This window comes from Gopherus flavomarginatus, chromosome 14 (genome assembly GCF_025201925.1).
Source record: "Gopherus flavomarginatus isolate rGopFla2 chromosome 14, rGopFla2.mat.asm, whole genome shotgun sequence".
Classification (NCBI taxonomy): Eukaryota; Metazoa; Chordata; order Testudines; family Testudinidae; genus Gopherus; species Gopherus flavomarginatus.
Window position 1 is genome coordinate 3,359,574 of NC_066630.1, and position 25,826 is coordinate 3,385,399.

A 25,826-nucleotide genomic window follows, 5' to 3' on the forward strand; every position below is an offset into this window, starting at 1 on the left:
TCTGTGTGACTCTTTATTATGTTGGTGGTGCAATCAGGAACATAATTACATAGCATGGTGTGGCGATGGGGCTTGGTCTGGTTTCAGTCCCAGTCCGCGTCTCCATCGGGGTTTTCGTCTCGCGGAGGCTCCTGGAACTGGATATTCGCCAGCATGTCCCGCATGGCTGCCATTAGCCTGTTCACACCCTGGTTTAGATCCTGCCCAGCTCCAGCCTCTTCAGCTCCATCTTGTCTGACCTCCCCCTGCAACACAGCGCAAGGCACATAGCGAGAACAGGGAGACGGAGAGCCCCCCGTGCTGAACTGCTCAAAATGGCTTGGCCTTTAAATCCACAAGAATCAGGGCATTCATATTTCAGGTTGCCCTGGGGTATAAGATCAGGGAATGACTTGCAATATGAGTTAATCATTTCAGATGTGCACTTGACCCCTGGGCAGCTTTTGAGAAAGAGCGTGTCAGAATTTTAGACCACTTAGGGAAAGCAAGCACGGTCAAAGCACAGGCCTGTGAATCAGGAGATGTGACGTCTATTTCTGAATGACAAGTCATTTCCTCCTCTCTGTGTCTCAGTTTCCTCCATCTGAGCATGAAGGAGGACAAATGTTGTGAGCTTTGCTCTATAATGGTTATGAAGCACTGAGGAAGCGCTTTGAAGCCACAAGGTATTAAAGCAACTGCTATAGTTGAGGGAGCAAAGCTTGTTATTATAAACTCAATTTCACGCTCCGAACATTTAAAAAACGGTGCACAATTCCTTCCGCTGGTTTAATTACACGGTGGTTAGAAAAATGGACCGTTCAGCTTCAGAAAGGGAGCTGCTGTCTTCCCCCAACTGCAGGGGACTAATTGATATGGTGGAACTCAAACACCCAGCCTTGCCTATGAATAGTTACCACCGAGACTGGTCTCTGCTAGTTTTTAACACAAAAAGCACCTGAACACACAGGAGCGAGCGTGCAGTTACATTTTGTCGTAAATTCAGCACTGAAATCTGGATGCAGCATCCACACATACGACGCTAGTTACAGCTATTCACATGCTCTGCCAGCAAAGCGGTAAGATCTGTAAGCTGAACAGTTCTGGATTTTGCTTCAAAAACCCAAGCAATTTTATAGAATTAGTGCGGCTTGCAGTTCAAATTTCAACATGAACAGAGACTCGGCCTCCTTGTTTCTCGGATTAGATGGTAGTTATGCTGCTAATCTGACTGCTGCTGCGGCACCCAGCTTTCCTGGTGAATGGAAGCAGGCTGTCTTTAAATGATTCTTGTCTGAATACTCTCTTCACCAGCCACAGGGAGGATAATGCTTGGATGCACTGAAGGAAAAGAAGATTCCCACACACGTGCTGCATGCAAACAGACCTTACAAAGGGTGAGAACTCAAACTGCTGCCTTCAGATTTAATTGACTGACAAGACATTAAATGTAGCTGTTCCAGGATACATTGGATGAAAAGGCTTTTTGCAACTTAGGAAGACAAGTCTTTTCCCAGGTCAAAATCCTCCCTGTGTTTGTATCTGAGAACACAGACTGAACTACATTCTGAAATTGTGTGTTTAACTGTGGTAGTTCCACATGCAACCTCCAGCTTACAGCGCAATGGGTTGCTTGCATGCGCAATACAACACTGGGTTGGAAGATTTGATGTGGAATTCCATGCACATGCTAGAACACGTGTGCAGCAGTTATAGATTCATTTAACATACCTGTAAGGTAAAATTTGGCAACAATGATCGAAAGAAGAGAGATAAAGTGCTTTCATTGGATGGCTGAGTCATCCTGGAAAAGAAAAACCCAAACAATCCCATTCAGTGAAACAAAGGACAGTTGTATTTGACTCTCCCACACTCATCCCAGCCTTGCATGAAGACCCCCAACTCCTGCACAATCGCACTTTGTTCTTTAGCAACGTACAGTTTTGCGTGAGCCCAGAGCCAGGTTGGGGTAGGGTTATCTGAAGCAAAATGCTGGAGATTCAGCTTTGTCTGGACTCCATCACCCCCAGTTTAGCGAGTCTCCACTCCAGGCAGAAGCATTTCCACAGGGATGCAGGCTCTGGTCAGATTCCTGCAACCTTTGCAAAGTGCATGATACCAAACAGCCAGCCGTCATGGCATCTAGCCTAAACCCCACCCAGAGGGGATCCCTGCCTCATTCAGAGAGGTCGATGCAAAGTGACATTTTGAAGCAGTGCTAATACTGACAGGTTTCAGTGTAGCAGCCGTTATCCGCAAAAAGAACAGGAGTACTTGTGGCACCTTAGAGACTAACAAATTTATTTGGGCATAAGCTTTCGTGGGCTACAGCCCACTTCTTCAGATGCATGGAGTGGAAAATACAGTAGGAAGTTATAGATAGATACAGACATCCGTATCTTCCCAACCACTTAGGTGACCGCCTACTGGCATTGGGGGGGGTGGGGTGGGGTGGGCTTTTCTTTGGCAGTGACTGCGGCGGCCAGATCTTCAGCCACCCTGGTTGCTGCTAGCATTTAGGCGGAGGGAGCTGGGGCAGGGGAGTGCGGGGAGGGCCGCCTGCAGCAAGTAAGGGGGTGGTGGGGCGGCATGAAGGGGAACTCCCCGCCCGGCCTCCTCCCCGAGCACGCCGTGGCTGCTTCACTTCTCCCGCCTCCCAGGCTTGCGGTGCCAATCAGCTTAGGTGCTGCAAGCCTGGGAGGCGGGAGAAGGGAAGCAGCCACGGCGTGCTCGAGGTGCTCATGCTTGTAGTAGGGGTGAGCTGGGGTATGGGGGGTGCCTCAGGGCGGGGAGGGAAGAGCTGCCACAAGGGGGGCGCCTCAGGGTGGGGGCATAGGGGGGAGGGGGAGGACGCAAGGTAGAAGTTTCGTCTAGGACGTGAAATATCCTTGCACCGGCCCTGCCTATTGTACTTCACTCCATGCTTCCGAAGAAGTGGGCTGTAGCTCACGAAAGCTTATGCTCAAATACACGTGTTAGTCTCTAAGATGCCACAAGTACTCCTGTTCTGTTTGCTAATACTGAGTGGCCTCTGCAGACTGTCTCAGATGGTGACCCACAGTCAGCTACCACCCCACAAAAGTGGCAAGACACAACCCGTCTGTATGGTTCATATACCTCACTGAGCGCCGTAGGTCAAACTAATGGTTCGACTGTTCTCAGATGGAGAAAGATTTAACTCCAAGCCCTGAGAATGTTTCGTTAGCGTCCATCCCACTGTGTGGCTGGGCACTTATTAAAGCAAATAGCTGAGCTGTGCAGACAGACATGAATCCGAAGTGGAGAAGTACCTTTCTGGTCTTGTATAGGAAGTGATGGAGTCCAAGGGAGGTAGGGGGTCAAACCCCATTACGGGCTGGGATGTCACTTCCTTCAAAAAGAGGGAGGAAAATCAGACCTGTCAGAACACGGCTACCTTCTCATGCCTGCTGTCTAATGGAGCATCAGTGTCACGCGGCAGGGGCTGAGAAGGCACACAACTGACCTAGGACAATAAGTCCCCACTGGCACACAGCCCCATGTAGCATTAAGACCATCACAGCAGCCTTGTCATGGCCCCAGTTGTCCCTAGGCATAGCAGGACAAGTCTGGTTAGTGTCCCAGGACACCACGTGCTGTTGTATTCGTGGATGGTACCTTAGTAACAAATTAAAAAAATATCCACACAACCAAACACTTGCAGCACACCCCTATTTCCAGCCCTGGGACGAGGCAGTCTGAGGGAACACGCACCAGTGCCTTGGTGCAATGGGCTGAGGCGTTTCCACTGCTATTCGTTTGTGACACTACTAAGCCTGGGACCTATTTTCGGCTTGGCTTTCCCCTAGCCTGCTGCAGCACTCTGCCTGGCCCAGAACACCCAGCAACCAAAGGAGGGGTTCTCTGTGGGTGCCCCAAAGGCAGTGAAGCAGTGGGGAAGGCAGAGATGTACGGTAGACCACAGGAGGAGGTGCTATGTCAGTCTCTGTTGAAGAGCCCCACTGGGCTTGGTCTGACATGGCCGGGGGGGAGGGGAGGGAGCATGTGGGGGGCCGTGAAGCATGCGTGACACTGGGCACAATGCCCCATTTTTACTCACCAGGGGCAATGCTGCCGTGGCTTCTTTCAGCTCCGAGAGAATCACATGGCGAGAGATGTTTCTGGGGGCACTCTGGTACCGCACCTTGCGCCTAAGGGCAGACAGGAAAGGGTCTCATTGATGCACCCCACAATGCACTACAGCACTGACGAGGTTTGCATTCCCTGGTGGCAGCATCAGCTTCAGCCCAGTCTCCTATGGGATGTAGCATGCTGATCAGCCCCTCCCTCGCCTGGCATTCAGCGGCTGCACATGTGCCGGTGAGAGCAGCCAGACTGCCGGCTGGTGCTCTCCTGCGGGCCCACCACACCAAGGCTAGGTCTACACTGGCGGAGGGGGGGGTCAATCTAAGATACACAACTTCAGCTATGCGAATAACGTAGCTCAGGGCTTCTCAAAGTGGGGGTTGGGACCCCTCAGGGGGGTCACGAGCTGTCAGCCTCCACCCCAAACCGCGCTTTGCCTTCAGCATTTACAATGGCGTTAAATACATAAACAAGTGTTTTTAATGTATAAGGGGGGGTCGCACTCAGAGGTTTGCTGTGGGAAAGGGGTCACTAGTACAGAAGTCTGAGAACCCCTGCCCGTAGCTGAAGTCAGTGTATCTTAGGTCGATTTACCTGGCCGTGAGGACAGGGGCAAGTCGACTGCTGCCGCTTCCCCGTCGACTCCACTTCGGCCTCTCGCTGCAGTGAAGTTCTGGAGTTGACGGCAGAGCAATCAGGGATCGATTTTATCGCATCTACACTAGATTGATAAAATGGATCCCCAAAAGATCAATCACTACCTGCCGATCTGGTGGGTAGTGTAGACGTACCCCAAGGGATCCAAGCAGCCTCGAAAGAATGTTGCTGAGATGCCCAAACAGCCCCAGCCCCCCACTGCATTCCACGGACCTGGCAAGCCAATCCCTACTTCAAAGCCCTCACCCCATCCACACCTCACTCGCCTCTGCCTCTCAAGTCAGTCTATGAAGAGCACATCCCTGCCCTCAGCAGTGTGACAAGGTCAGAGCTCCCCACAGCTGGCCTGGTCATTCCCTGCCAAAGGGGGAGCGGCCTACACAGACAGTCTTTGCTAGTAGGAAATCCACTTGCTTTTCAGGTTCATTCCAAGGCCCTGCTGACAGCCAGGGCAGAGTGAGGAAAGCAAAGAATGGGACCTTCTACTGGGCCACAGACACAGTGATTCTCAAACTGTGGGTTTTAATGGGATTGTCAGGGCTGGCTTAGACTCGCTGAGGCTCGAGGACTTCAACCCTGGGCAGCGGGGCTCAACTTACAGGCCCCCCAGCCTGGGCTGAAGCCCTTGGGCTTTGGCCACCCTGTCCAGAGCGACGGGGCTTTGGTTCCCCCCCACAAGGCACTGGGGCTTGGGCGGGCTCAGGCTTCAGTTCCCCCTCCTGGGGTCGTATAGTAATTTTTGTTGTCACGGTGCAATGAAGTTTGAGAACCCCTGACTTGCAGCTCACCTCCACGCTGGCTCCTATCTCACTAACACTTCACCTTCCTGGCCACAAAGCTTTTCCCACCAGTGGGAGCACCTCCAGAAGCAACTAGGCCAAGCACCTAAAATGGGGCCATCCCTCCCCCAGACCATCAGGGGAGATGACCCCACCCCTGGAGGGCACTAGAACCCAGCTGGTGTTCTCCTCTGCTTTCACTTCTCTTTCCCTTCAGTTGACCACTCTAATTAATCCCACAAAAATCAGGGATCCTAGAGGCCACTGACTGCTCACTCTGCCTGCACATACTCCTTCCCACCCCCAGGTCTTTCTGGGGTTTGTAGGTTGCAGACTCTTCAGGACAGGGACTGGCTGCTCCAGTGTTTGTCCAGCATCTCGGATAAGGGGGCCCCCTTCTTAGTTGGCCACAGGCACCACTGTAATAAACACGTTTAATAACCCCAGTGCAGTGCAGCTTTGTTTGTCCAACAAGATGTACAGCCGTCAGCTCTGGAGAAGTGCGCTTCCAGCATGACGACAGCTGCCTACAGACTAATGCTGGGACACTGGGGATCCAGACAAACATCTGTACAGCTCAAAGGATTTATACCTTTGCAACACATGCTACCCCTAACGGGGGGTGTGGTGGCGGGGGAGAATTTCCTCTTTGGTAAAGGGTGCTTTAACCTGTAGCGGTATGTGATGGTTGGGAAGCAGCCCAGGGAACCCCGATAGGACAGAGAAACAAGCCATTCTGTGGCGTTCATGCTGAAATTTGTAATGACACTGGGCAGCTCACTCGTGCACTGCATACACGGTACAAAAGTAGCCTGACAGCACTGGGCTATCAACGCCAGTACCTCAGTCTCACTGTTGAGACAGACTAGGGACAAAGTAAGTCCCACTCATTCTGCAAACGAGGCACAATCTAGCCTGAAACTGCTGCAGGTAAATGGGAATCACAGCTGTGAGGCAGAGAGAAGCCACGAGACCAAGGTATGGGTTGGGGGTCAGTGAAAGGGGAAGAGAACTAACTATGGGAGGCCAAGAGGTGGAGGAGGACATGCCTGACCCCAGAATGGCAGCCCCCTTGGCCATCGGCAGTTTGGCACAGAACTCCTCCACAGCTCAGAGGCAAGTTCCAAGGGGCACAGGGAACAGCACCTTATCCCTGGCGTGGTTAGATCCAGACTGATTGTGCAGTGCAGTTCTACAAGCCAGACTGCATGCAGCATTCTGGGCCTGGCCGGGAAATGCCTAGGATAGGGTCCAAGACCAACAAGCCTCTTTTACCGAGATCTAGATCCCCCCTCATCAGAGCATCTCAGTGCCCCCACCTCTAACGGCGAAGGTTCTAGGTTATCTGGTACGGAAGGGCGGTTGGCCTCAGCCAGCTGTACTCACTTCTGTGCAAACTCCTCCACCACTGGCTCACTCGTGTCCACCCTCCGTAACACTTCATGGACATTGGTTTCCAGCCAGGCCATGATGGCAGGGTCCTTCCACAGGGAGTGAGTCCTTCCTACGTACAGGGAGACCAGCTGGTTCAAGGCAGGAGGTTGGCTGTAGGACACAGAGTGTTAGAACACAGCTGGCACTGCTCACCCCAGCCCACACCGAGGCCTGTCTCAGATTTTCACACTGAACAATGAGCTGCAATCTCCCATGTCTGCTATTTGCACCAGCCTCCACCAGCTTATTGTGTCTTGAATGACTGAGTGGTGTTCCCAAAACAGCCCAGACAGGGAGAGGGTGAGAAAGTGCCTCACCTTTCCCTGAGTGCCAGGCAGTCAGATGATCATAGGGCACAGAACCCCCTGAGCCAGACAAGGACCGGGAGGGAGACAGCCTGCCCCGGTCACATGCACACACTAGTGTCTGCTGCAGCAGGTACAGACACTTGCAAGGCCCAAGATGAACTTATGGCCTACCTATATTAAGCTGGGTGTTTCTACTTGGCACTATCTGTCTGGGTTCTCCTATGGGTCCCCAGCAGCCTGCTACCCAAGTGTCTCCCATGAGCAAACAGCCCTCTCTCCCCCTCCCACTCCCTGCTGGGACAAGCAACCCTCCTCTCCTCAGTTCCTGGAAATGCAGACAGCAGAATGAACTGAGAAACCCGCCAGAGCTGCAAAGTGAAACTTTGGGCAGATCTTACCTTATCTGAGCTTGGAGTCCAAAAAAAGAATGCGAAGTGACCCTGGAGTCTGGCTGCACGCTACAGTGATCCAGCAATGGCATGAGAACTGCAAGAGAAAATCAGTGACGCCTTCACAACAGACAGGGACTGCCAGAGCTACCAGGTCACCAGTGCCGTGGTTGCAAAGAGCTCCTAGAAGTGGGACAAAGACCAGCTGGGGAAAGCAGATGCTTTCCTCGAATCAGGCCACATCTACACTACAGGGCAAAGCCGATCTAAGTTGCGCAATCTGAGTTACGTTAGTAGTGTAACTCAAGTCGACGTAGCTTAGATCTGCTTACCGCGGGGTCCACACTTCACTATGTCAATGGGACAGCATCTTCTTCACTAGACCCGCTAAATAGACTGCTAATGTATCGATCGCCGTGCGCCCATCCCTCGATAAGTGTAAACAAGGCCTCAAGCACCAGACACAGGAAGAAGATGATTTCCAATTTTATGGCTGAAGATTTTGTTGCATGTTTCTTATATTTAACGGACAGCAGAAATAGGACCTTTGTTCACATAGCATGCTCCATCTGCTATATAACATGTTTCAAGGTTTTTTTTTAAATCACTGTCCAGAGCTCTGCATAAACATTTAATAAAATGCCAATAGGAACAAGGTACAATGTTGTGAAATTAACACTGCCAGTCTTTGAACTTGAATACAGGTTTTATTTTCATCCTCATGACCAGGAGCAGAAAGGATGGGTTATGTCAAGAGTCAACACAAACTGGACCCCTTTGTTCAGGGAGAGCTGGATATTCCTGCCTACAAAGGCAAATCAGTTCTTGTAACTATGTCCCTTCCTGGCCCAGAGGCACTACATGGCTCGTTTCTGGGACAGAAGCATCAGCTGGATGAAAGTGACAGTGATAGAAGCCACAGACAGAGCATCTAAAGTGTAATGGTGCCTCGGAGGGAGAACAGAGATAAAGAGCAGACAGTAAATCTGCTCTACTTGGATCAAAGCATCTTCCTGTGATGACTCAGAATCTGTACCCCTGCCTCCCAACCTGTGCGCATGTGATGTGTATGTTTATACATGGGGGAGAGGCACCGAGCGCTGTGCAAGCTAGGAGGAGAATAGCATAGAGGTAGGGAGAAGACATGGACAGTTAATGACCCCTTTCTGACGTACTGAAGACTGAGGGTGCCAAATATTGCCCATAAAGTTCTACAGTCTTTGAATAGCCCCACTGCCATATGATGCATGTGGCATAAGGCCACATTCACCATCAGCTGGGACTCACCACTTGCACTAAAGGCCTCCACTAACATGCAGCACTCCATCTCGAGCTGAGTGACTGTGCTGCACTGCGTCTGAGAGCCACATCTCTGTACTGAGAAGGGGCAGTGCCGTCTGCTCCATTATAGGAATACAAAGTCTGCCTTCAGTCACCGAGAATTTGGCCACTGTTTTTGTGGATAAATCCTAAACCGAACATTCTGGGGCTGTCTGCCACCATACTTACCGCTCGGGAACATGATCAGCGCGTGCTGGAGAAGGTGGGCAGCTCTCTCCCGTGCCTGGCTGAGCTCCGCTTCCGAGAGCTCTTCCTGCTGGCTCAGAAGGAAATACGCCAGCGGAACCGAGAAGGCAAAGTTTGGGAGCTGGGACAAGTTCCGGTGACCCTGAAGACGAAAGACAGATTTCCCAAGCAATAACAACATGGTGCTAGTCCCAAGACTGCTAGGTTACACTCCTGTGGGTGCCACTTCTCACTGCATAACTTCTGGAGAATTACTTCCCATTCTGTGCCTCAGTGTGCACATGTGTACAATGGACAAAGTGATACCAAACTCACACAATTGCTTATACAGCACTCGGAACCCCCGGTTCAAGAGAGCCAAGCCTGGTCTCTTATGGTACAAGCGGCCTGGCCCTCACCCCCCATGGTGCAGCTGCCCTCCCTTCTCAGCCCAGCGCTCACAGAGACAGGTCACCGAAGGGTGTGGAGCTTCAGGAATCTGCTCCTGCCAGGGGAGCCTGCTGCCAACTCACCTCCCACTCTTGGAACATGCGTGTCAGGAAGGTGTATTCTCTAGCTCGGAGCGAGAGCAAATCAATTAGCAGCAGTACACACAGCGGGTCATTCTCCGGATCAAGGCTAGGAGAGGGGGAAGGGACAAACCAGAAGAGCAGCATTACAAAAACTCACAGTAGAGTTACTCGCTCAAAGTCAGACCGGACTGCTGGGTTAAGACTCAACCTGCTATCCCCCCAAACTGGTCAGAGTTTGTGGGATGGCGCCGATGAGGGAAGGACAATCACTGCCACATGGCAGGACAATAAGGCCACTCAGGCAAGGGAGCGTCTAGCCAGGGCCGGGAAGCAGAGGGCCAGGCAAATACAGAATAAGTCTACGGGCCTGGGGGGGACAGAGGGATCCTGCCCAAAAGGGAGTCCAAGCCGCCTGCAGTGAAAGTACAGGTGCAGAGCACAATTCCCAGTAAATGCTAAAGGTGAGGTGTAAACTGCTCTGCTCTAGCTCTGTGTTTCTCAGTGACCGGTCTGTGGCCCAGGCCCAGTCCTGAGATCTCCTTGACACAGCTTAGGAAGGCAGCAAGCCAGTGCCTGGTATCAAAAAGACTGAGAAACACTGAACTAGTTCAACACCAGCTATTGCACCTGAAGCAGGAAGTAATTCAGGGAAATTCTATGCTCTGTTATGCAGGTCAGCCTAGATGATCACAAAGGTCCCTTCTGGCCTCAGAAGCTATGGAACAGCCAAGTGTGCCGATTGTCTCAGAGTCCAGAGACAGCCCGGGCAGCTGGCAGAGTCACACCCAACCCTGATCTCTGGTTCCTGCATGGGGGTGATGTGCACCTTCCATGGGAGCTCACTGCTAGCGGCCAGGAGGCCGAGCACTCAGTCAGGGCAGACTGTAGCCAGACTCACGCGTAGCCCATTGGGACGACAGGTCCCGGTGTGCAAGGCTCCACCTTGATCTGATCACCCAGGCTACAGGGCGGAACATCAGCCACAGCCTGCACTGCACTCCATTGCCATGCCTAGGCTACCCAGCTTCCCTCCATCTTGTCAAAAGCAGCAGCAGAACAGTGAGGCAGGAGAAATTCCTTTCTGCCCAATACCTGCCCCCATGGAACCGATCAGGCTCTGTCTACACCAGGGCCTTTGGGCACTGATGGACTTGCAATGGTGTGAAATTTTACCAAGCCTGGTGCAGACAAGGCCCATGCAGTGTTCGGAGCCTGCACTATGGGCAATCAGAAATCTCAGCTCCAGCCCAATGGGGATGCCGTATGGTTTCTGCACACTCTCCCTCAAGGGAACCCAAACCAGAAGGACCCATCCCTGCTCTTTACCTCAGGATAAGTTTGCAGAACTCCAGGGCAGTACGGGGACAGCCTCTCTTCTCCAGGAAGATCATGTGTTTGAAGAGAGACAGGTAGAAAGCTCTGCAAAGGCCAAAGCAGAAACATGCTGAAAAATATATGGGTGGAAAAGAAGCACATCACCCTTCTAATTCTGAACAGGGGAAACACTGGCCTGAACCCTGCTGCCCAGGATGCCAAGGGCAGATCTATGTATCTGGATCTAGCACAAGACTTCCAGGAAGGAATGTGGACCAGCCAGGTCCTGACTCCTCTTTCCAGGAACTGGTCCATGTCTCTGTCTTGAGTTGCTGGTTTGTATTGAATGGGATGAGCTGGGGGATCCTAACTCAGGCTGTACTCCCTAGGAAGATACTTTAGTGTGTGGATGTTACAGAGCTGGGGCCAGGGGATCTGGAAGACAGGAGAGGGAGTCAGGGATTCTATTCCACTTGGACTGCACAGGCTTACAACAGACATGCCTCTCATCCACAGCAGCTGCCACGAGTGCCTCATGGCTTTCAAGTTACAGATGCTGGCGAACTGCAGGGGTGGGTGGGTGCTAATGTCAGAGTTGGAGAAGCACCCGCATTGTGACAAAAAGAAGTCTGACATCAGGTTAGAACTGAAAGCACAAGCAAATTCAAGGTACTGAGGGGCAAGCAGGTTCTGCACCTGTCTGCTGTTTCCTGACCATTTCCTGCCCAGGCGCAGAAGCTGGGGCTCTGATTAGCTGGACATTAAATGAGGGTGAACAGCACACTCAGAACCACCTCTAGGCTGAATCTCATTTCCCCATCCCAACACCACAAAGAGAAGAGAGGGGCTGGGAGGTCCCCACCTGTTCTCGGGTCTCCGGTAATCAAGCCTGCAGGTTCCACTGGTGAGACTGAACACAGGGTGAAACGCACACTCCAGACTGTACAGCGCTCGCTCTGCACACAACACAAGCATTATTAGGGGCACCGCCACACCTCATCCCCGCTTCCCAATCCGACAGTCAAATCTAGTCCCCAGACACCACTGACAAATGGCTGCTCGGGGCCTACAGCCCATGGACCATGCTATCTGCGTTTCCTAGCAAGCGCCACTGCCACAACAATGACTAGCTTGGCAATCTCAGCAGAGACCCAGTTACTCAAGCGGAACATGTCCTCCCGGATGGATCTGTCCTGTACAGAGGACTGTGGGCAAGCCACCTTTCCCCAGTTCTATGTTTCGGGTAATAAGATTTTGAACAAAAAATCATCAGGAGGCCTGGGCTCAGGGCTCAAGGATGAACCAGCTGCACAGCTATCTTGGGATTCTGTAATCACAGATCATAGATTATTAGGGTTAGAAGGGACCTCAAGAAATCATCTAGTCCAACCCTCTGCTCAAAGCAGGACCAATCCCCAAATAGCCCCCTCAAGGATTGAACTCACAACCCCGGGTTTAGCAGGCCAATGCTCAAACCACTGAGGATTCAAAACTACAGATTCTGTTCTAGCCTGTGGGGCCTGCCATCACCTCTATCCGATACCTTCCAATCGGCAGCAACCCAGTGCTGGTTTCCCAGCACTGCCCCGGCTCACCACTGACTCTGTCATTATGTACACATGTCTGGCTCTGCGGCTCACACCCAGCGCTCTCTTTTCCACGAGGCTGAGACTCAAGCACCCCAGGACCAGACAGAGTCCCTGGCGTACTCTCAGCAGCACACATGGACCTTCAGTTATTGCCCCTTTCTGAGGTTCGGTTTTATTGGTAACAGGACAGCAGAGCAGAGAACTCAGTATAAGCTGCCTCCCTGAGCTTCCCATCTAAGAACTCCTCTGTCCTCGCTGGACCTGCCTACCAGCATGACTCAGCAGTGACCCTGACTCCCACGGCAAGGTCTCGGTACACTGACCTTGCATTCCTAACGAAGGGCTTAGAACTGGCACCGTTACACTTCAGAAACGTGCTAAGGTCAGACGTGCTTCCCATGGCTCAACCCATACAGATCCACTAGCTTCAGGCCAGAACCCAGGAGCGTTGCTGGACCCTCTGACCTTTTGACAGCTACATTTTCTATCCACTGAAAATCACAATCCAGCCTCCTCAGAGCTTTCTGGAGAGGCTGGTTCTCCAAGAGTCCCCCTTCGCCCTCTGCCATCCTCAAAGGTCTCTGTCTGGTCAAACCCTGCTCCTCCGACTGACCAGCACCCACCTGGGATATGACTGAGTGATGGGCTGGTGCGCTGTAGATTCACATCCTGGCTTGCTGCACACTAACTAGTCATGTAGACAAGCTCTAAGGGGGTGTGAAGAGTCAGCTTCTGATGAGAAATGGTAACTACACTGCAGAGCTCAAATGCTGTTTCCTACACTGGGCTCTTCCTATACAACCTCTAGCAGCAGGGGCTGAACAGTTGTCCTCTGTCACACTGGGATATGGCAAGACGCCCTGAATTTCCTCACTCCCCAGTGAACGTAGGGAACTAGCTGGATGGCTCGTGGCCGAGTACTCGTGGTGCTCACCCACTCTTTGGGAAGAGCTGTATGAGCTAGGAGACAAGGAGAGATTGGCAGTCACAACCCCAGAGAAAAACTGGAAAGCCACAATCTCGCCTACCTTGGCATAAGTAACCAAATCACAGACATCATAAGGGAATGTAGAGATCCTATCTCTCAGCTGCTGCGGCGCTAACCATGAGGACTGCCAAGGCACATGGCAGTGCAGTCCCACGCCACCTGCCCACTGGTACACTTGTTCCTCACTCCCAGTTCTCACCTACAAGATCTCGGGCCATCTCCTGATCCTCCTGCATTCGACACACCTCACTGAGCTGCAGCAGCGAGTCCACATGGTATGGGTTCATCTGGAGCAAAAGCTATAGGCAGACAGAAGAAGTGGGCTGGGTTGGATTAAGTGTTTACACAACACACTGCTTCTTTGTGCATGGGACCTTGGCAATCACACACTGCGAGGGCAGCAGGATGGCAAACGCAGCGCAGTGACTTGGGAACCAGATAATTAATCTTATGGAGGTGTCAGTGAGGCTCAGCTGGTCGCACACCCGCCTCCAGGTTTGAAGGTAATGGGATCAGATCCCAGGCCATCACATGGCACTCAGTACTGATACTACAGAGTAGGGTTGGGGTAGCCCCTTGAGACAGCACACAAAACCCGTGTCCATCTGTGGGAGATTTCATTCTGCTTTTCACAAAGGGGGAAAAAGCCTAGTGTTCTGCCCAATGTTCCCACCTCGGTAGGATGTGAATGGTCAAGGCTGCATGAATTATTGTTGGGCACATAACGGCTGCAGCGTTCGCCTAGATGCCCCTTACACACTCCTTGTTTTGAGCTCTCAGCGTTCTAGATACTCACATGGCCCCAGCTGCCATAGTAACAGAGTGCCCAGTGTCAATCCAATGGGAGAAATTGCTCCTATCACTAAATATTTAAAGGGTTCTCCCATGACAGCCAGTTACTCCACTGCTGAGAACTGAAAAGTTTCACTGTTAATAGGACCTACACAAATAATGTTTTTTCTATGGGATCAGGTTAGATGCGGTGCCTAAGATTCTGCAGGCATCACAAATGTCACACGTAAACAGAGATATTTTGGCATTATGAACCACCCCAGTCCTGTTAAATTTCACCTTGGTTCAGCTGAAAAGATGGAAGAGAAGAAGGTGGTAGGAAAGATACCTACCGTCCCGACTCTAAAATGGCACTGCGCAATTGGGGGGGGGTAGAGGACTAGAACATGTTACATGGCAGGCTCTGCACTGCTACAAGGGAGACCCAGATCTGACCCAGGCCCAGACTTCTTGCTCTCAAGTTGAGCACACCCAGGGAGGAAGTGCCTGGCACCATTTCCCAGTGATCCTGGGGGCTGATTAATAAGCAGAGTTGTCAAGCTCAGGAGAATAGCCATTGTGATCAGAGGACAAGGAAGAGAAGGGAGATGAAAACGAGGATCCATTAGAGAATCAGAAGGAACCTTGTTTACTGGACAATGGCCCCTCTAAAACAAGTCTCTTAAGCGCATACGTTTGTGCTCCTTTAGGGCAGGGGTTTCAGAGAAAACATGTTTCAATTATACTGCATGAGGGCCCAGAACACTTCCACTGTAATCTTGTTACTGTGTGCTATAAATGGTGCTATCTGCTTTAATTAGCTTGGACACACTCAATAACACTTCAATGCAGGGATTTTTCTGCTAACATACCAAGAGAAGGCTACATATTTTTTTCTTCCATACAAGTTAGTTTATAAACAAAATAGCTGTTATTTTAGACCCTGCCCTTAAAGGTCACTTTCAACTGTGCAGTATTTTTGACTTTCCCAGCTGAAGAGTGAGGACAACAGAGCTTTATTCGGGAGGTCTGTTCTCAACGGCTACCTGGAATGAATGCTCCAGGCAGAGCCATCCACTCTCTTAATCACAGGGCTTCAACTCTGCCCAGGGACATGCGGGCAACTTGCCAGGAGCCCCCAGCCCACACCTCATCTGCCTGACTGGAGCAGCGAGCAGCAGAGCACAACTCACCAAGTAATACTCCATCTTAAGCTGGGGTGGGCAAACTACAGCGAGCAGGCCACATCCAATCCGCCAGCCGATTTAATCCAGCCCTCAAGCTCCCGGAAGCAGCAGCATTTTCCCCTCTGGCTCCTCCTACACGGAGGGGCAGCTAGGGGGTTCTGCATGCTGCCCCCGCCCCAACCGCCGCCCCCGCAGCTCCCATTCACCAGGAACTGTGGCCAATGGGAGCTGCAGTGGCAGTGGCTGCGGACGGGGCAGTGTGCAGACACACTTGGCTGTGCCTCCGCATAGGAGCCGGAGAGGGGACATGCCACTGCTTCTGGGAACTGCTTGAGGTAAGCACTGCCTGGAGCCTGCACCCCTGAGCCCCTCCCATGCCCAACCCCCTTCTCCAGCCCTAATTTCCCCCCCCTCCCCAAATTCCTCAGTCCCAGCCTGGAGCAACTTCCTACACCCCAAGCCCCTCATCCCCAGCCCCACCCCAGAGCCCTCACTCCCCCCCACACACCTCAACACCCTGCCCCAGTCTGGAGCCCCCTCCCACACCCTGAACTCCTCATTTCTGGCCCCACCCCAGCCCCAACACCCACAGCCAGAGCCCTCACCCCCTCCTGCACCCCAGCCCCAATTTCATGAGCATTCATGGCCCGCCATACAATTTCCATACCCAGATGCAGCCCTTGGGCCAAAAAGTTTACCCAGCCCGATCTTGAGCCGAGCTGCTGGCACACAGGAGACTACGTGTCCCAGCCTAGAGTGCCAAGCTGCTTAGCTCAATAAAATGAAGGCTGGGCCTTTTACTCATCACGTCACACATCCACAATTAAGGTAACAGGGTGCAGGTGGCACTGGACAGTTCCACCGGCCGCACCTGGCCTGGTGGCTACGCTCTGGGCATCCCTGTTTTATGACATACCACAATATTGTTTGGGTCCAGAGACTCTACTGCATCCAGGAACCTGAACTGCACTTGCTGGTACTCTCGATGGTGCTCAAAGGTGAAGTGCTGGACTCCTCTTCCTGTCTCCAGCAGCCTCATGGCAATGCCTAGGGGTGCACATGGACAGCCGTTGCTCCCTCAGGAAGAGAGAGGCAGCTTCTGCCAGCCAGCAAGAATGAACTCTTCTCACTGTCTGCGCAGACTGGTAGCAGTGGGGTGAAGGAAGCCTGTTCACATCACTGGGGCCACAACAGGACTCTTTTCAGACTAGCTATGCATTCAGAGCTCATTGAGGTGATTTCCCCCTTAAGGCAAATGCTTCCAAGTTCCTCCCCGCACCATTTCCAAAACCCCCAGCAGACTGGCCCTCCTGGCCATGCCTCTGACCAGCCAGCATGGCCATCCACAGGAAGACACTTGAGAGCCCTCGGAGGCCTCTTTGCAGTGGAGCAGGAGGGGCAAGCCCCAACGCTGACAAACAGCGCTGCTTGCTCTAGCAGTGGAGGGGAGCATGGCCTTGGCAGCTTATACAACAGGCTGCACTCTGCACAGTATCCAGGCTCTAGTAATGGCCACGCAGGTGGACCCAGGAGTGGAGGCATGTTTCAAACAGAGGGTTGGAACTCTGTGCTCCCATGGACTAGGCAGAGAGACTGACAGCTCACCCGAAAGCAGGGAAGAACTCGCCTGTTTTGCTGTAGCGTGGCCAGGTGTTCTTGGGAGCAGTCAGCCATGTGCTGCGAATGTACGGACGCTGCCTCTGCCGCGGCCTGTGGGAACCAAACACTACATCATAGCTTCTATTTACTGGACCATTCACTATGGAACAGGACCAGAGCTAAGCACGGGGATGGGAAGCAGATGATAGCTCTCTAGTACTTGGATTTGGGACAAAGAGATCCAACATCTCATCTGACTGCAGCACTAGGAAATTAATCAAATCCCTCCATGGTCTTTTATCAAGCTGAATGTTCTCAGGTGTCCCTTCGAGGCTCTGCATGGCTGCATGCCAGCTTCCACCTAGGCTTTGGCCTGTCAGCCTCTCTGCTCCACTGACTCCCTTCCCCAGCTCCCATTTTCTGTCCGTTTCTCTCCTGCCCCTGGAATAGTTTCCCACTCCCAGTTCATAGAACCATCCCGACTGTGGGTCCAATCCAACCTTCGCCCCAGGACCCATGCAGTGGGTCTCAAACTCCTGGCTGGACTCACAAGACGTTTATAGGATCAGTGATAAGGAGGAGCTAAGAAACCCTGGCTACCTTTCCACAGTCAACCCTCTACCCTTGGAAACGTCTCCCTCTTCCCTTGCACTTGTCACCTCTGCTCTGCCTTCAACTTCCTTCTTGGCGAGCATCCTTCTTCCATAGAGCCTCTCAGAGGTGGCCTCTCCAGCTATCACCACCATTGCTTTGAACTTGTGCTCCTACTGTACTGCGTATGTCTCAACCAGAGGGCAAGCTCTGTGAAGCAAGGGTATCAGCTTCTCATTTGCAGGGACGGTGCCAGTAATGAGACCTGCACAAGTACAGTACATGCAGAGGCAACAGCTGGACAGCTTCCCTGGGTCTACAGCACACAAGCGTATCTGAGACCAGCTGCAGAGACTGGGCCACTCAGACCCCACTCCACAAAACTGCAGAGATTCTACAGCAGCAAGAACTGATAAAGAAAAATATGAGGGCCCCATAATGACACGGAACATGGACAGTGCTTTAGAAGTGCAGGTAACACTAATGGGGAGGAAAATCACGGAACAAAACCAAGGATGTGGTGTGACTCTGGATGAAGTCTTGCCTTCCTCCACCCAAACATCTAGTGTTTCACTTTTAAAAAAATGATTATTTCTGCCACCCTCAGGGTCACTTGTAAGTAAGAGAGGAGCCCTGGAACAGGGGTATGAACAATATGCCTGTGGGCACTCTATCTAGACTGCCCGTCTAGGAGAAGGGTTGGAGGTACAGTCTATGGTACCGCTGGACATGGAGAGAGACTGACCCATGCTTTGAAAATATAGTTAATATTGCAGCTCTGGTCTCACCTCTGATCGCCAAGAACAGCCCGAGCCCCAAAGTACCTCTTCAGCTCAGTCTCCGGATTCAAGTTTCTGGAAAATGTAAGATACAGGTGAGGAAAACTACCAAGAATTAATCCCAGAGCAAGCTTTTCTGAAGCAGCGTTCAATCCATCTGACCAATACTGAAGTCGCCTGTTTTCAAACTCCTGCACTGATGCCCAGATCAGTGATCTGACACCCCAAAGCTAGGAACCATGCAAGGATGTTTCAAGATTCAGATTCAAGCAGTTATTCTACAGGGATCATAGCCACATTTCAAAGACTATGTTCAGTCATGGAATAATACTGCTGCCCTCTCTAGGGCAACTGGTGTCATTAGTCTAAACTTTAGAGTAATTTACACTCTATAAAGCATCAGCAGAGAACCCTCTGTTCCAGGCTGCTTTATGGATACTTATGCTTGATCCTAAATAGAAAAACAAAGGACTCCAGTTTCCAAATTGTGTACACACTTTGGAATTAATTGCTGGAAACAGGCATCTATCAGACCTGGAGAACAAGTCCTCTATCCACACAGCAGATTCTGCATGGGCAAGCAACCCCACTGCCTGGAAGAGACACATGACACAGTAGTGCCTGAGTCAAATTACAAATTCTATCATGTTGTGTGTGTGGAAACGTTGCCACTGACTGCACCACCCTGGACACACCCAAAACCAACCCACAGTCCTGCATTCCAGCCAACTCCCTGACCTGGAAAGGTGTGACACACCAGGCTGATGGACTAATACTATGGGGCCAACAACTTGACTGCCCATGACTGGCCCATCCCCATTTCTACACAGGAGGTCAAGGGAGAGGGGCCAGCACCTGGTGGGTCTGTAGCTTCTCGGCCTGAGCACATGGCTCAGAGGGGCCCTAAGCACAGGGTACTTCTGCTCTGCAGGGAGCTGATCAGCACCACACATAAGGACTTGCAGCAGAGAGAGGTCTGAGAAACCTTGGACGCACAAGGGTGAGCTCAGACCAGTGGAGAAGCATCTTAGGACTTTCATTGTTTTCCTAGATCTGTAACTCAAGTGTTTTAAGGGTGAAGTCACTGCAGCTACAAAATTCTCTGGGTAAACTTGTGTGCTATGCTGTCTTCCAAGGGATTCAGCTCGAAGCCCAAGGTGTCCACAGTTGGTCAGGGGAACTCTGAAGGAGTGTCAGTGACTGGGAGGGCTCAGCAGGTCTCAGACACTGGGTTCAGGCTCTAGAGAGTAGCACCCATGTCCCAAAGACGGGCGTCAGACAAGAGGTCAGAAGCTGGGAGCATGCCCGATGGCCCCAGGGCTACAAACAGTGACTTGACTCCACTGACCCAGCTGGCTTGGAAGCACATGGGATCCAGTGATTGGATCCATCCACAACACACTGGCGAGTGTAGAGTGGGGTATGGTCAGGTTGAGGCAGGACACCTCTAGTATCTGAGGCCATTTCATTCCTCAGTTTTTTGTTGAGATCAGTGGGTGAGCCAGTTTGGTGGTGGTCACATGTGGACAAGTTCACTGCTGCTGGTATTAGCTCTGTGAGGCCATGACGGTACCATACAGGCCCACGCAGAGGATGGACCATGCTGTGCTTGGCATAGAGGCTGTGTCTACACTGCACTTTCATCAGTAAAACTTCTGTTGCTCGAGGGTGTGAAAAACACACCCCTCTGGCCGACAAAAGCTTTACTGATGAAAAGCGCCGGTGCGGACAAATTTACTGCCCCTGGCTGGGGATGGTTTTAGTGTGTCATGGGAGAGCTCTCTCCTGCCAACAAAGAGCAGCTCCACTGTGCGCCTTACAGCCGTGAGGCTTTAGTGGTATAGACGCAGCCTGAGTGCTGCTGGAAGGAGGAGGATTATAACCTGTCTGGATGCTGCTGCAAGGTATAAATTATCTGCCCAGTTTAATCTGGTTTTGGTGCTTTACCCTGCAAGGTTTCAGCAGCTCTTGAGAGGAGCCTCTGTACGGGGATGAGGAACACCAAAAGCATTACCAATAACTCAGCCTTTCAACTGAAGCAACACGTGGTCAGATTAGAGCCACCCTCACTTATCAACACAGCAGCACCTTTCCAGCATGGTCCCAACTCAAAGCCAGAGAGAGCTCTTTACAGCAAGACTCCAAAGCTCCCTTGGGACAGGAGTTCCCTATGTGCTCAGACCTCAGAGCAATGAGCAGAGAAAGACAGACAGCGATGCACATTACCTGTGCTCTACGTAGAGCAGAGGCCGACTGTCTGCGATTACACCACTCTTAGTTTCATACGACAGCCCACTGGAATCCTCCATTTTCTCCAGAATGCTGTCAATGTCTTCCAGGTCATCGTCTTCCTTAAGGCACCATGCAAAGACATCACACCCATTAAAGGATCGGTCTCACCCCAGCCTGCATGAGAACACATCACTCCTGCCTTTCTGTACAAAGTCCCATTTTGGGCTGGCTGCTCGTCCCCATTTGCCTTGCTGTTCGTCCATTACATGACGACTCATGCTATTTTCACCATCATTAGCCTTTGACTCAAAACTGGCTGTCGTGCTAAACCAAGTGCTCTAACTCCGTCACAAGTTATTGGGTTCAGTGCAGGAGTCACTGGGGGAGATTCTCTGGCCTGTGCTATGCAGGTCAGACTGGATGATCAGAATGGTCCCTCCTGGCCTTAGTGTTTACAAGTTTGAGTTTGTACTTTTTTAACCCTTGGCTGCCCCTCCCCAATGATTTTATTTCCATGTTCTATATTTGTCTGATTTAGATTATAAGCTCTTGGGTGCCACAACTATCAAGTGTTTTAAAAACTCAAAAGCACCATGAAAAATTACAGTGCTACGTAAATATTGACTACTAACAACAGTCAGCCTCAGCGCCTGTGTCAGACAGGAACACTGTCCTCTCCTCGAAGTACTGCGTACTGCAAGGATCACAGCCAGTCCCTTGATGTCAATTACACAAACAATGCGTTGGACACACATGGGACAGGGCTCCTGATTCCGCCCAGAGCAGAGCCTACACATTTCCTTAGGAGGAGACAGCTTAGTCAGACTCAAAATTTGTGCCCTTCCCCCACCCTAGCCACACACACATTCACCACTGCATGGACAGGACACTTGACAAGGACAAGTCCCAAAACCACTTGCTGGCACTATACTCGGCACCAGCCACTGCTCTTGGTGGCGCTTTTGCTACTAGTAGTCAAACAGGCATGAATACAGTGATGGTAATGTGCCGCTATGCAGGGGATGAGTGCCCAGGCCTGGCAAGGCGAGAGGACAGCGCACCAGCGTTGCTCTCAAGTGAGCCCTCTTGCCAGTGACTGGAGTGCTGGCAGCTAGAGAGAGCAGTGTCTGGCCCTGCCTAGCAGGAAGCGTCCGTGTTCTGCAGGACCTGGGAGGATATGGGAAACAATAAAGGGAGGGGCACAAAAAGCAAGATCCAAGAGGATCCTCCCACACCACAAAAGTCAGTAAGATGGAAGATGCTGATTTGAAGGTTCCAGCTTTAATAACCTGCAGCTGAGCTCTGAGGACATGAACGCAGGCTATGAAATAGGAATCATAGCCTCCAAATAAATCAGTGCAACATACTACGTAGCACTTTCTGTGCGTGGATCTCAAAGCACTTCACAAAGGTGGGTGACCGCTGGTGGGGGCCTTCCAAGCCTGGAGAGAAGGAAGAGGGTGGGGCTGAATCCCAGATCTGAGGCAGACATACCGGATTCTCGCCAGCTGCAGTTCTCTTGTTCTTCCGTTTCTTTTTTTTCTTCCGTGGCTTGTTAGCTGATACAGGCTATGGAGATAAATGCAACAGGCACCAGTGAGTGCATGGGAGGGAGGCAGCAAGGAAGGTGGAGGTGGCATTTCCAGCAGGAACACAGGCTGCTGCCATGGGCTTGACCTAGGAAAGAGCCATTCCTGACACACTTGAAACAAGGAACAAGATTAGGGAAGGGTGAGGGCAAGAGGTCACAAAACGCTTCAACCATCGATTCCCAGCCTTAAGGGGTCAAATGCAAACTGCAGTATTCTCATACCAGTGACTGGGACTGATTATTCAATACAAGATCAAGCAAGAAATATTTTAGTTTCTTCAGGATTGGAGGAAGTTGTTTTAACCTCCCTTTGTTCCCTCAAGTCTCAGGGGTAATTAAAAGGAAAGACTAAACAAAAGAAATGTTACCAGGGAATCTGAAAAATCACTCATTAGCCCAGAAACATACAGCTGGCTGAAAACATCACAGGGGATCTGGGCTCTCCACTCCGTCTAGGTACAACTACTTAGGCACGTGGTGCTACCTAGTCTTATCCAACAAGGCAGACAGGTGTACTCTTTTCCCAAGGGACGCAGAGCTAAAAGTCAGTCCCAGGATTACTGGCGCCACACAGATATTGCAGCTGGAGATGTATCCATGGCTTAGGCAGCGCTCCACAACCACCACCTCTGAGAGATCATGTAGTTTTTGCAATTTGGAACTAACTTAACTAACTTGCCCCTTCTCTTGTGAGCTTCTCCCACAGCATACAACAGTGAGACTGCTTTCCAACTTCAGCCATGACCCTGTTAATCCCCCTCACTTTTCTTAAACTAAAACCAAAAATAAAAAACCCCAACAAAGCATTACTGTCAAGCCCCCCAAAACCCAGTATTTAATCTGCATTCCCTTGTACCCATTTGAAATCTTCATGTAATTCTGTGTACGTGCATCTTCAAAGCAAATGCTTCACTGTACTTTGTTAAGACAACAGACCCGTCCTTGTAAGCAACCCAACAACTAATTCAGGTGTCCAAAGGAGGGGAAAAGGACAATAATTTCTATTTCAAGCTACTAGGGATTTTTTTTCCCTTTCATACATTTTACACGAATTTAGTGCTTATGAAAATATAGAACTAGTAAGAATGGCACAAGCCACTTACCTCAGGTAACTACTACAGTAACTTTCTCTTCACAGCTGATCACCATATCCTGATCCAGGTATTCCACTGCTCTCCCAACAGACCACTCTGCCCAGGCACCTCACTCCCAACACTGCTATCCCAACCCTAGACCTCACACCGTCAGTCAGGCCAGGTATGTAGTGCTTTGGGGAGGTGGACAAATGGCATCTCAGTTGTAACCGGTATTTTCACTTGTTTAAATTCTGGTCCCCAGAGGTTACAGACTGATGCACTAACCCAGTAAGGCACAGAGCTACCGGTGCCAGTACGAAGAGGGAGTAAGAAAACTCTTCATAATTATGATCAATCCCTAGCGGGTGTGGATATTGCTGAGCATTCATAGGTACCTGCAGTTTGGTCACTGTCTGGTCCTGCTGTTGAGTGTCTTCTACAGCTCTCTGCCCATCACTCTCTGGCTCACCAGTTTCAGTTTCTTCATTGTTCCCTGGGCCATCTTGCTCATTCAGTCTGGACTCTGCTCTCTCCTCCTTGGATTCCAGATCATCCTCCAATTCTTCATTGGTTATCTGTGCAGACAGGGGTACAAGGTTCAGGAATCTGGGGAGAACAGTGGGATGGATACTTGGATGAGTCTGCACTGCCTTGGCTCCCACCAGCACAAAGCTGCACACCAGGAGCAGGGATCTGCATTTTACTCACATTTACAGAAAGAGAGAGAAAACCCCTGCCAGCGTGACAGGAGCTCAAGTTGGCCACTCACCAGAAGTCTACAAGAAACCTGACAGCAGTTTGGCTGCTGGCTGCTGAGATCAGACCCTGTCATGCTTACCAAGGTTGTCTCCTTGTTTCCTTACTCCCTGTCTGCCTGTCCATCTGTTCTCTCGTCTCATCCAGGGGCCATAGTTTTGTTCTCTATTTGTACAGCGCCTGGCGCAATGGGGACCTGGACCAGAACTGAGGCTCCAAGGCAAATGAGAAGTGAACAGGAGGGCTCAGCCTGGACGGTTGTATGCCTACCAGGGGGGTTGGGAAGATACCGGCCACCCGGCTGCACTTCCAGGCTGGTACCTGGGATGCTGGCACCACGCACTTGTCATGAGTGACCACGGGTGAGCCAGGGGCCGGCAGGGCCAGCAGCACAAGCTCTCACAGCCCGACCCCCTGACTCGTCACTGCTGGAGAAATGCGGGGATCCAGCCACCTGGTCCATCCCCTGCCAGCAAAGGGCTGAGGAGCCCCCCGGGCAGCCCCAGCGCTGGAGACAGCTAAGGAGTGGGGCAGGCCTGGCATGACATCCCTGCCCACTATGCTGGGCCCGCCGGTGCCCCCTCCCCCCACCGGGCAGCTCCGGCCTAACGGCGGCAGCTTGTGACATTACAGCCCGGGCGGCTCCTCGCCTGGGGCGAGCGGCACTGCTAGGACCCCCAGCACTGTCACCGGTCAGCCGCCCGGTCCTTCCACGGCCCCGTCCCTCTCTGCCCCCCGCCCGGTCCTTCCGCCGGCCCCCGCCCGGTCCTTCCGCCGGCCCCGCCCCTCTCCGGCCCCCCGCCCGGTCCTTCCACGGCCCCGCCCCTCTCCGGCCCCCCGCCCGGTCCTTCCGCCGGCCCGCCCCTCTCCGGCCCCCCGCCCGGTCCTTCCGCCGGCCCCGTCCCTCTCCGGCCCCCCGCCCGGTCCTTCCACGGCCCGCCCCTCTCCGGCCCCCGCCCGGTCCTTCCACCGGCCCGCCCCTCTCCGGCCCCCCGCCCGGTCCTTCCGCCGGCCCGCCCCTCTCCGGCCCCCGCCCGGTCCTTCCGCCGGCCCGTCCCTCTCCGGCCCCCCGCCCGGTCCTTCCGCCGGCCCGCCCCTCTCCGGCCCCCGCCCGGTCCTTCCGCCGGCCCGCCCCTCTCCGGCCCCCGCCCGGTCCTTCCGCCGGCCCCGTCCCTCTCCGGCCCCCCGCCCGGTCCTTCCGCCGGCCCCGCCCCTCTCCGGCCCCCCGCCCGGTCCTTCCGCCGGCCCCGCCCCTCTCCGGCCCCCCGCCCGGTCCTTCCGCCGGCCCCGTCCCTCTCCGGCCCCCCGCCCGGTCCTTCCGCCGGCCCCGTCCCTCTCCGGCCCCCCCGCCCGGTCCTTCCGCCGGCCCGTCCCTCTCCGGCCCCCGCCCGGTCCTTCCGCCGGCCCCGCCCCTCTCTGCCCCCCGCCCGGTCCTTCCGCCGGCCCGGCCCCGCCCCTCTCCGGCCCCCGCCCGGTCCTTCCGCCGGCCCCGCCCGGCTCCTCACCAGCTCGTACAGGTTGCTGACCCCGCCCCGCTCCGGCCCCCTCCTGCCGCGGCCCGGCTCCTCCCCCGCCCCCTCGGGGCCCAGCCGCAGCCCGCCCGGCTCCAGGGGCTCCTGGCCCCGCTGCTCCCCCCGCAGCCTGCGCAGCGCCCGCCGCGACAT

The 25,826-nt window shown here is 52.8% G+C and overlaps 1 protein-coding gene across 1 annotated transcript; it reads right to left on the bottom strand.

Annotated features, from left to right (window-relative positions):
* Nucleotides 1-25,826, bottom strand: TCF25 (transcription factor 25). The gene is made up of 18 exons (XM_050923280.1): nt 25,668-25,826; nt 23,802-23,981; nt 22,234-22,308; nt 20,734-20,858; nt 18,517-18,582; nt 17,166-17,248; nt 16,455-16,585; nt 13,780-13,879; nt 11,866-11,959; nt 11,016-11,108; nt 9,690-9,795; nt 9,160-9,319; nt 7,660-7,747; nt 6,906-7,064; nt 4,058-4,148; nt 3,270-3,349; nt 1,711-1,783; nt 1-245 (listed from the first exon to the last, which is right to left on the bottom strand). Exons 1-18 carry the CDS (start codon nt 25,824-25,826, stop codon nt 84-86), a joined length of 2,025 nt encoding a protein of 674 aa, XP_050779237.1. The 3' UTR covers nt 1-83.